The 12,726-nt window shown below is 32.4% G+C and overlaps 1 protein-coding gene across 1 annotated transcript in view; it reads right to left on the reverse strand.

The window, feature by feature from the left end:
* The window catches only part of Tmem131 (Transmembrane protein 131), a 64,422-nt gene extending 62,768 nt beyond the window's left edge, over window positions 1–1,654 (reverse strand). Inside the window, exon 1 of the mRNA XM_085960706.1 lies at window positions 1,419–1,654. Coding sequence (XP_085816832.1) covers window positions 1,419–1,539 — 121 coding nt within the window. The 5' untranslated portion in view covers window positions 1,540–1,654. The remainder of the gene's footprint in view (window positions 1–1,418) is intronic.
* Between the last annotated feature and the right edge of the window lie 11,072 nt (window positions 1,655–12,726).

Raw genomic sequence — 12,726 nt, forward strand, 5'->3', positions numbered from 1 at the left:
GAACTTAAGTACATACCTAACAGTATTTTTATTAACCATGTTTGGTTAATTTTGTTTGTGATTTTAATATTTTTGTTAACAATGACCATTTCTCATTTATTTTTGGCGGAAACAGTGTTTATCCCATGTAGACAATTACATTAAATACTATACCTTTTGCGGTACTGTTCGGTTATACGGAATATAGCGGAAAACACATTTTGAAAATAGCCGATAAACTGGATTATTTGTTAGGTTAACCTAACCAAACCTAACCCAAACTAACAAATAATCCAGTATATCGGGTATTTTCAAAATGTGTTTTCCACTGTATTCCGTATAACCGAACAGTACCTCTTTTTCTGTTGGAGGAGATACTTTTCAATCCAATAATTCTTAATTTAAAGTTTGATATATTCATAGATTTCAATACATTATTATCACACACTGGGTTAGGTTAGGTTGGGCTTGGTCTAAAAATAAAGTTATAAAAGGTCATGTGGTCATCTGCGGCACTATTACCATCAATAACAAAATAAATACACATCTATAACTAATCAATCCATGTATCCTATTTGAGTATTATTTGATGCTACAAGAGTGATCTACGCGCTGCAGGATAAGCACTATAATAAATGCATGAGTGTGACCTTGTGGTTGTCCTGTACTCTGAACCTAGATTGCGATGGGGCGAAGCATGTAAGCATTAATTTTATAGCACTTTTCGTCAGTTTATTTCTTTGCTTATCTACTGTCCATTTCTATTAAAACCTTTAAATTATGAAGACTGCAAATAAATTTTAGTAAATCATTGCAACTGCTATGAATTATTCCAATTTAGGAGAGAAATAAAATATACAGATAAAAAGCGATGTGTATTTATAGAGAAGGTCTCACAAATCCAATGCACAACCTGTGACCAGAAATCTTGCCACAATATCCAGGATGCATATAAAAATGCATATGCAATAGCATTAAATGAGTATTTTCCATAATATCAATCATTTGAATGCATTTGAAGTCGCAAATCAGATGATTATAATGTTTTAATAAATATACAACACATCATATGGTTACATTTTTTGACCTAATACTTCATGGTGCGTTATCAATTTAACGAAATAACATATGTACGGAATAAATCCAAGGTTTGATTAAATCAATACGAAAACAACAAACAAAATATCTTAACGGGGGGTAAAAATGTGCTAAAAATACTGTCTATTTGTTTGTTATATTACACCACAGTTCGGATTTATCAAGTTTGTGACATTTACAAAATAATGAAAGTATCTGAATAACGCGACAACAGGTGAAAATAAGGTCGCATTTTCCGTGGGTATGATTATGAGTAGCATGCAATTGTCAGTAACATAACTGAAATAGTTCTAAATTTATTTCAGGAAGCGTGAAAACCAAAATAAAATCGATTTTTTTACCGTGACTATTTCCTTGTTCTGTCACTTTAGTTTTGACGACTTCCATGAGCGTCAACATAAACAGATAACACCACACTATTTGCCTATTCATATTGATTTTATGATATTTCACTGTTAACATTTCACTAAATTCTATCGGCTTTTATTTCATTTTTATTATAATACTCCGCAATCCTACCGATCGCGATATCTCACTCACATTGCGTTGAGAAAAAAACAATGACACTAGCAGTACTGCCAACCATTACGTGATTTATTACTATATCAGTCCTTCATGTTTTTTCATGTACTATAAATAAACACCTCTATCTTATGAAGTGAATTCATTATTGTCTATGATAAATTAAATACACCAAAAAATAAATAATCAAAAGCAGTGATCAATTATTAATATAATTCAGTGGCGCACCCAGAGGGGGGCAAGGGGCCTTGCCCCCCCCAAAAACATTGAAATTGAAAGCTAATAGATTAGACAAATAAAAACGAGGAAAAAAATGATTTGAAATTCTCCAGCACCCTCTAGAAAAATTTCTTAGATTTTAATTTCTAACACAAAAATTTGAAACACTAATGTCGGGTTGTTTTAGAAACTCAATCTCTAATGGAAATGTCAAAAAATTCTCGATATCCACCCGAATTCCGGAGTGGTGTACACCGAGTGCAATAGACAAAAGTCCGATAAACGAGAAATTAGGCTGTGTTACATGTAAGTTGTATGTATGCAGTTCTTCGTGGGACATTTATTCGTGCGCCGCAGTACGTGAAACATGAGTTCGTATAACATTTTATCAAATGACGAGTTCTTCGTTGAACATTTCACCGTGGAATACATTTCAACGTGGAATACGTATTCTACAACATGTGGCGCTAGTTTGCTGTTCCAATTAGATTCAATACGAATTTTATGAGATGTCTTTATTGGTTTTAAATAATTTAATGTTGAAACTACATAAATAATATACCTATACGATATGATTGTATTCATAATCTACTTACCTACCTATTTTATAATGTGTGTTCCTTGTATTACGATGGTTTTATTACGTATTTTTAAGTGTTTTATTTAGACATTAGTATTGTCAGTTACCGAAATAGATATATTTTTAAATATGATTAATAAATAATATTATATTTATAATTACCTGTGTAATATATAGTATTAGCTAGTATTAGTATATTAGTAAGTAATATTGCACTTTAATGGTATAAAATTATCAACAGCTATTTATTGGTGGTAATTGGTAAAATATTATATTAGGAGATTATCTTTATTATTAGAATATTATGGTTTCAAATGTTTTATTCAGAATCCTATAATCTTACCAAAACATTTGAATAAAAAAAATACGTGAAAAATGTTCTCTTATTGTATTAATATGTATATTTATATTTGTATGTAAAAACAGATCAAATGTTTCTTATACACATAAATTTTGCGTGTTGAAATATTTGCGTATTGAAAATACAAAGATGGCAATACCTACCTACTTTAATTTAAAAAAATAAATGTATATAGGTACATAGGTATGTAGACACATGCTGTTATTTGATTCATTTAGGATATTATTGATATTTATAGATAAGTACGTAGTACCTACTTTAATTTTAAATATTTGTGCCCGAGTTGGGGGAGCGGTCGTTTATGAAGAGTGGGTTCGATCCCTCGGATGTACCAAAATACACGTTGTTTTTTAAAATGTGTCTAATGTTGCGTTTTATTTTAATTAACTACCAAATATGTTAAAATTTTATTATAGTATTATAAAAAATGTATGTTCTTATTATTTTTCTTGATTATTATTTAAAATAATATTATGGACAATGTTGGTTTGAAACTTTTTGTAAATGGATATTATTGAAAATACGAACTTAAAAATAAATATACCTACTTATATAGATGACTGCATTTATTGAATTCATTTTGGATATGATTGATCTTTGCAACTTTATAGATAGGTACTACTACGTAGGTACTTTAACTTTAGCATATCCTGATAATACAGGTATGCTATCCGACTTGGCAGAGCGGTTCCATATAAAAAGTGGGTTCAATCCCGTGACTGGATAAAAAATACATGTTGTTTTTTTAATGTGTGTTAATCCAACGTGAGACCAACACTTATTGTAACAATTATTACAATAAGATGTTTATAATTGTTGCAATAAATGCTATATTTTAACAGCAGCAAGATAGGTGCTGTTAAAATATAGCATACAAACCTACCCTAAGTTTGATAATCATCATCATCAGCCTGAATCTATCCAATGCTGGATGAAAGCCTCTTTAAGCTGCTTCCACTTCTCTTGGTCCTGTGCGTTGCTTTGCCACGTACTTCCGCAGAACTTGATCATTTCATCGATCCAGTGGCCTCTAGGTTTACCTTGCGGACGTTTTGTACTTCTTGGATACCACTGGAAATGGCTCCCACAAAGGGAGGGCTGACAGGGCTCTAGCCTGGGGGCCCGGGCTCAGGAAGGGCCCGGCGTGGCGAATCTACCAGATAAGTGATTTAAACACATCACAAATTCTCTCGAATAGTAAAAAAAGACAAATAGATGAATTCAAATATACAAAAACACTAAATATACACATTATTTTTACCGCGTACACCATTTGGAAAAGAGCATCACACTGTCTTTATCTTTAGCGATAAGTAGGGGGCCCGTGAAATATCTGTAGGTACATTTACTTATAAACCCTAACTCCGGATATTAGGTATGTTACAGTGGCCAAATATTTTTTGTGCACACAATAATAGAAGCACGTGAAAGTTAAAGGACATACCTACACAATAAACTGACCCTAATTTCGATACAAAATCATTACCAGCTGGATACGTCTTTTGTCATTTTTATGAAATGCAGTCTCAGAAGATTCCACCAAAATACAACGGATTTATTTCAAAACACTACACGAGTTATTGATTTTTTAATTATATTTAGGACATGTTGGTAGGTACTGCATACTTTACATATATAAATATTGATATTATCCTAAATGAATTAAATAACAGCATTTATCTATATACCTAGGTAAAAACATTTACTTTATTAAATTAAAGTAGGTATTGTATTTTCAATAATACCTACTTACAATAAGTTTTAATTCAATTAGTCCACTGTCCGCACGCAAAATTATGTGTAGGAGAAACATTTGATTTGTTTTATTTATACTTATACCTAAGAGAATATTTTTCATATACTTACTAAATATATTTTTTTGGTACTGTTCGGTTATACGAAATACAGCGGAAAACAGATTTTGAAAATACCCGATATACTGGATTATTTGTTAATTTGGGTTAGTTTAGGTTAGGTTAGGTTAGGTTAGGTTAACCTAACAAATAATCCAGTTTATCGGCTATTTTCAAAATGTGTTTTCCTCTGTATTCCGTATAACCGAACAGTACCCATTTTAAATATCTATAGGTCATACCATAGAACTGATTAATAAGATAGAAATGCGAAAGCCAGTCACCATCGATGAAGAATTTGAAGCCAGCATCGCAAGAAATACTAAGCCCGTTTAGTGTCTTCATATATTGCCAATATTGAATGCGCGTTTCGTTTATGTTAGAAACTTTAATGCATATTATGATATTGTTGTTTTAATTTAATAAAACGCATTTTTTGTAGTACTTATTCCACTTTTAAATAGGACCGGTTTCGTCCGCCTCAGAGGGACATTTTCAACTGAATACATTTTTTTAAAACAATATTAATCAAACAAATTCCAAAGCGACAGAAATAATATAACAACAACAATGCAGTTCCACCATGAATTGACAGTTCACAAAATAAAACATATCATGATACTTACATAATGTAAATGACATATTCTTTATCACGTGGCTATTGACTATACTACTACTACTTTACTTGTATTAAAAACAACAACAAAAAACTATAGTGCATATTATTATTTAAATTATCAATTAATGACTTTGAAAGGCATTAGAATCGTTTGTACTGGAAAAAATGACATATCGACATAACCACTTCTTTTACGAAGGTAAAGAAATATAATATTTTTTATTTACAATTTTGAAGTAAATAATGCTATTGCGGTAACATATAATATTCATGTAAAATTATAACACTTAAACCATCGGAGTATATGGGAAAAAAATAGAAATACTTTCATATTGTAATTATATTTATGTAGTTTCAACATTAACTTATTTAAAACCAATAAAGACATCTCATAAAATTCGTATTGAATCTAATTGGAACAGCAAACCAGCGCCACATGTTGTAGAATACGTATTCCACGGTGAAATGTATTCCACGGTGAAATGTTCAACGAAGAACTCGTCATTTGATTAAATGTTGCACGAACTCATGTTTCACGTACTGCGGCGCACGAATAAGTGTTCTACGTTGAACTGTTTACGTACAAATTTCCGGATACGGTGTTCTGTTGGGTAAGTTTTTGTACCTATAAGTTAAATGCAATAATACTTTTTTTTCCATTTTCAATTAATATTTTGGAACTTCACTATTAAAAAACCCAAAATCGACGATAAAAATTCGGCGAAAAGTACGACTACACCCACCACCATGGATTGACAGGGCTACAGCCTGAGGGCCCGGGCTTAAGAGGGCCCGGCGTGGCGGCTCGTCTAATTGTGAGATAAACACACACCAGAAATTTGTTATATTATAAAAAAAAATCGCATGTGGCGCTATAGATACTACTTCATCAAAATTAACATAAAAAATATTAAGTATGATGAAAATATGATATACATAACTACATGATAATAATTCACATGTATCATTTTATATTACAATTATTTTTAGTGTTTCTAGAAAAATAAAAATGGTTATTTATCCAATATTGAAGGGTCGAATGCAACTTGGCTACCACAAGAGGGGGTCGCGACCAGTGGTTCATAGTATGATAACGATCGATAATATGATATGAGGTCCGAAAAATCAAGAATTCAAGGGAATTATTTAACAATATAGATAAATCGACGGAATACCATTTGAGAACACTACTGTAGAACATCACATTCCCCTTAACCCTGGTGATAGGTACCTAAGGGGACCCGCCAAACATTCATGATGTGAGAGCCATGCCCACCACAGTCGGTGGTGGTGTAAATATAAAAAAAAACATTTTTTCGGTGGAATTCAGCATAAATATTGTGGCTCTAGACCAGTGGTTCTTAACCGGTGCACCGCTGGCTTGTTGCATGTGCACCGCGAAAATAATGATAAAAGCAGAAAAATCCGCGAAATAGCGAAAACCGAAAGAGTCCTTCGTGAAATTATAAAAGCCGATGAAAGATCTAATGTGATTTCGATGTTTCCGAATCGATCGCACGCGTCTAAAATCTAAAATATCATGGAGAAATTTGTATGGATGGTGCTCCGTCAATGTTAGGCTCATTTAAAGGATTTGTTACCCTCGCAAAGACAAGAAATCCTAACATTATATCTACGCACTGTTTTATTTACACAGGGAATCTATAGTTTCGAAAACATTACCGCAGTGCTAAAACCTGTACTAGACCAATATGGTAAATTTCATCAAATCCAGACCTTTAAAAACAGGCATTTTAAAAAAAAACTTTGCATTTCTATGGAAGCTAAGTACGAATGTTTTTTTCTTTTTTCACACTGAAGTGAGGTGGTTACAGTGGCGCAACCAGGGGGGGGGCAAGGGGCCCTGACACCCCCCGAACATGAAAATTATCAGAATGATTTTAACCATTGAAATTGAAAGCCAATAAACCTTTGGGCTTAGACAAATAAAAACACTGGCAAAAAATGATTTGTTATTCTCCAGCACCCTTTTTAGAACAATTTCATAGATTTTAATTTCTAACACAAATGTCAGGTTTTTTTAGAATTACCCAATCCCTAATGGAACTGTCAAAAAATTCTCGGTGTCCACCCGAATTCCGGAGTGGTGTAGGTCATGGCTGGGGAGGGCATACAGGGTTGACCAGATAAGTGAGATAAACACACATCATAAATTAGCTTTAATAGTAAAAAAAGTCGCCTGCGGCGCTATTATACATCTTGGCCATAAACATTTTCAATTACTTATATAATTGTGCAATATATTTTTTGATTATTATGTGTCAATACTCGACAGCTCCATTATTAAAGTGGATGTATTGAAAATCGCCAATAATTCTTATGTATATCATCATCATCATCAGGGGCGCGACAACCCGGTGTGGGTCCTGGCCTCCTCCAACAGCTCCCTCCACCTGTCCCTATCCAGTGTGGCCGCTTTCCAATTTGGTACCCCCAGAATACGGCAGTCACTGGCAGCTCCATCTAACCAGCGAATCTTTGGCCTCCCTCTTCTTCTACATCCTATTGGATTGCTGGACATCACTCTCTTTGCCGGTTCATTGTCATTCATACGGTGCACATGACCTAGCCATCGCAGTCTCCCAATCTTAATTGATTGAACTGCGCTGCAATCTTCGTACAGCTCAGCATTATGTATAAGTACCCTTAATTTGAACTAAAACACAATTTGAAAATCGTTAATGTAGTGTTTCACACTGCCTTTAATCTTAGCGGTAGGTAGGGGGGCCGCCAAATATCCTAGCCTGATGGCCCGTTTCAGAATGTGGGGACCATGGTGTAGGTACACCGAGTGCAATAGACAAAAGACCGATAAGCGATAAATTAGGCTGTGAAGAAGAAAAAGAGCCTATGGGACTAATTTACGTTCTCCTCCTTGGGCCCCCCCCAATATTAAATCCTGGGTGCGCCACTGATATAATTCAATCATTAATTATTCTTGTTATTAAATATTGCAGCATAATATATGCAATGTTATTATATAGTAAATGATCAGAATATTGATGTTCTTGAATATGTACCTAATGAACTAAATACATAGGTACAGATAATACTAAATTTTAGTACCCACTAAAAACAAGCTACCAGCAAACCAAAATACTGCAGAAAAATTTATTTTACATGTTATAATAAAATATTATTTTGTACCTACCATAAGTAATGTGTTTGGATAGGTATAATATTTAAAGAAGACAGGATGATAATAATATTATATCATCCATATTTTCTTCAAAAATATCCAAACACAATATAAACATATACCTTACACCTTTTAACTTTTATTTGGTTTGTTATTGGTCTTTTACGGTTGCCCGCCGCCGATGAACACAGAGTATGAGCCCCCAGCTCGCCTGTCGTCGCTACCAACGTAGAAAATGTAGATGTCAGTCGCCAAGGTATTTCCCTACATATGCATAACTTGTCAACTAGCCCTTACAATAATTATAGCATACGCTGTTAGCCGTTCTTTATTGGCGGGCAGCCTAAGAATTTATTAGAACGTAAATTTTCACATAAAAATGAACATATTATTATGTTTATTTTATGTGAATATTTTTTTAACCATGTTTGTTCCTACGATCATAATTTTGGTGCTCTTAAGACTCCAAACACACATTGAACAACAATATGTGTATTTACCAGACCCAAAATACGAACCTGGGCACCACGACATCGTAACACCGATGTGTACGCCGCTCGGCCATCGTGAGCAATTTAGTTAAGAATAATATTGATTTTCTTTTAAATCACTATATGCCATCGGCTAATACATATTGATATCTGGTCATTCGGATTCGGTCTGTTGGCTTGGTTAATGCATGTCCAATCTAATCTGCTAGACTGCTTGGACATTCATTCCAACCATGTCCGATCCTAATAGGATGATATAGGCCTCGAGGTTTGTATTAACAGAATTTGTTTTTCTTTTACGAGAAATTGATGTCAGCCACTTGCTCAACCTATTAGGTCTATACCCGACTCATACACAAATTGAAAAACAATATATTGTGTACTTGCCAGATTCAGGATTCGAACCTGGAACCCACGACGCTATTGGCCGACGCTTAAGCCGCTTGAACATTATAAACTCGTTATGCTGTAATGTACTTATCTTTGTCAACGAACACTGTTTTCTGCCAGATTTTGTATAATTCCCGGATCCGCCTCATCCATTCTCATAATAGACAGAAGCATGCCGAGGGTTCGTCCCATATGTATGTTATTATTAGATGAAATCAAACACAGGTTTGTTTGAAAATTTATTGGTTCTTTATAAAATAACACTTAATTACATACAATTATTGTATTATAATATTTTGACTTTTAAAATTTTAAAAGCTATTTACAATAATTCTAAGGAGATTTCTCATGAAAAAACCTTACAACTCTAATAGTAATCATATTGATTTTTCTAACAATAAAAACCAAAGACTTACATTCAAATTCATCTTATTTGCAATGACTATAAAATTATTATATCTTCAGTTCCCGAGATAAAAAAAAACTTTTTAATTAAAATTAAAAAAAATATGCTTCACTATGTACATACAATTTATTTTATATTGAGGAGAATAAGATAATCAGTTAATAATTTTTACACATAAAAAAAAATCTATGGAAATAATTTTGACTAATCTCTATATTATAAAATGTGGCAATTCATTAAAACCAGAGTTAAATTTATTATTCTATCTAAAAATTATAAAAAGCAAATCTTTAATTATATATTTCTTTTCATATCTGGGCTGTCACTGTATTTATTTTCTTCTCCTTCCTTTCTCAACATTTCAGGTTCATCGTGGAGATCATTCGAGATAATGTGGTAAAGTCTACTATTTGGTATATGAATACAAACACTGCTAAAAGAAATGTTAGGTTTGATAGCAAACTCGGAGTAAAATAAGTGAGATTTGAGATGCCAGACCGGTCATTGAGTTTTGCTGAAAGAGCTAAAAGTTATTTAGGTGAATTAGATAGCTCCTTTTACCAACAACCGATTTTCCATAACACGCACAAAACGTTGAGGAAACAAAAAATAAGAAAGAATACACAGTGATAGGCGAAATACTACAATGCTGAACAGTTTTAGAATCCTTTCGATGGACTATGTGAACGTTTTTGCGTGACAAATTTATGTAAAAAATATTTTATACTATAAACTATTTAGTTTTATCACATAATTTTCATCTCGGAAACTAGATGTTTACTTTAAATATCTTTTATAGTAAACTAAAAATTATAGACCGTTGAAATGGCTAAAGTGGCATTGGGTATACGGTGTGGTATAAGTGGGTGGAGGATGTAAAATTTACCATATACATTTGATTTAGGAGTTAGGCTGTAGGCTGTAGCAAATGACCACTTTCATGTGTTATTAGTAAAAAGATTTCCTTCAGGTCAAAAAGTTTTGGTTCTACTACAGATAAAACTCACCCCCCCGATAACTCGTAACACATTGAGATGACACTTAGGATGAGTTCTACCAACACATGAATTTTAAAGGTAAAACTGTTAATAATTCATTACAATATTGCAAAGACGTTTTATTGATTTTAATACACTCCGGATAACGTGTATGTATCTCTTTTTGACTTACTCATACATATTATGCTCCCTTCACATTGGGCGAAGCAAGGCAAATGTACACAATCGCCAATGTGTAGAGAGCGACATGCTACCTGTGTAGAGGCCGGCAAATGTTTGCCATACTTTGACAAAGTGTCGGTGTGTCTACACGCATCAAAGGACGCCAACAGTTGCCTTGCTTGGCTCATTGTAAAGGGGAGCATTACACGTCATTATGTATTTGGATATCAATTGTATGAGAACAAGATAGAAGATACTGTACAGCTGCAGTCTTTTATCTATGATTTTGAATAATTCAGATGCTGTCTCCTTCTAAAATCTATAATAACAATGCTAGAAAGACGTAGCAAGTGAGCCAGTGGCTACGCTCCACATTTGAATATACAAAATTTATTTGTGGGCGAGTTTTATCTCAAAAATGAAAATATAAATTAATTCTAACAATTTGATGAAAACATAATAATATGTGACTCGATTACATATAAACATAAGACAAAAACAGTAAGCATTGTAAACGTAACAGGTCAAGAATATAAAAAAAAAAACTTTTTGGACATTAATTTTGAATTGAATTTATGATTAATATGAAAATGATTACATTACATTTTGATCGATACACATATATCTAGAGAAGTGTATAATGAAAATCCTTTGTCGGAAACATGTTACCATGTCTAAACAAACATTATTAAAATAACTATTTTAAAGATTCCAAAGGCGTATTATCATTATCATAAACTGGCCCTATTTCCGTTAAATATCGTTTACAGATACTACTCTACAAATGTGTGTTTATTTATATTCAGTGAAAAGAAACAATCAATGGAAGATTATTAACGTAACAAAAAATTGTGTTATTTACAAAACGATAACTCAAAAAAAATTGTTTTTGGGACTGCTGAAAACAAAATTTTGCTCAAAAATAGAGAAGACACTTAAATAAAAAACATTATCAATTGATCTTTTTATATTACCTATGCAAATTCCCAGTCTTTAGTATAGCATTAAAACAATAATTAAAAAATCTAAATCGCACCATCGTGGCCTAATGTCGAATATATACATGGAATAATATATGTCATATAATATGCTATACCAACATTAATAATAAAAAAAAAAACCCTACTCATTAGTATAATATAATGTGTAATAGAACCAACGTATGCTATAAAACAAGTGAATGAAGTCAGAAAAAAATAGTAATCAATGAATAGCGGCGTAGCTTCTTTTTATTATAATATATAGCTTATAGCAGCTTTATTGCAAAATATGTAATATATTATGTAAAAAAATATGTGCAACCGATAACCAACATTCTCTTTGACAACTATTTATAATTATTCAATCCACAAAAAAATAATGGTCTCTCTCCAAGAAATTGAACATTTATCATTCGGTATTCACCACGTATAAAAATTCTTTGCTACACGTTTTGCTCACATAATAAGCTTTATTAATTAATATGAGTATCAAATAAAACCTTATAACACAGTGTTGGCGAACCTTTTTATGTACTCGTGCCAAAATTTTCCAAAAAATATTTTTTGATTGTATGCCATGCCAAGCAGTTTTTAATCGTGAAAAAATGAAAAGATGGTTTTTAAGAACCCTATTAAAAAAAAATTACAATTGAGTTCTTGAGATTCTATCTTTCATAGTGTCTTTAGCCAAAGGCATATCTTTTATTCTTTGAATAATTTTTCAAAATACTCAAAGAGGTCGTGGAAGCATCTAACCCACTTTTCTTTCATATTATATTCTCCATCACTGGACGATTTCCATTTTTAGTGATTATGTTTCAGACAAAATAACAAGCAGCTATTATATTGATAATTAATTTCATAGGGTTTGTTGATTGAATATTTTTATTTTTAATTGCCCGATACTA

The sequence above is a fragment of the Rhyacophila brunnea genome, unplaced genomic scaffold (genome assembly GCF_057557595.1).
Source record: "Rhyacophila brunnea isolate RB1 unplaced genomic scaffold, BYU_Rbru_1.0 scaffold_12, whole genome shotgun sequence".
NCBI lineage: Eukaryota > Metazoa > Arthropoda > Insecta > Trichoptera > Rhyacophilidae > Rhyacophila > Rhyacophila brunnea.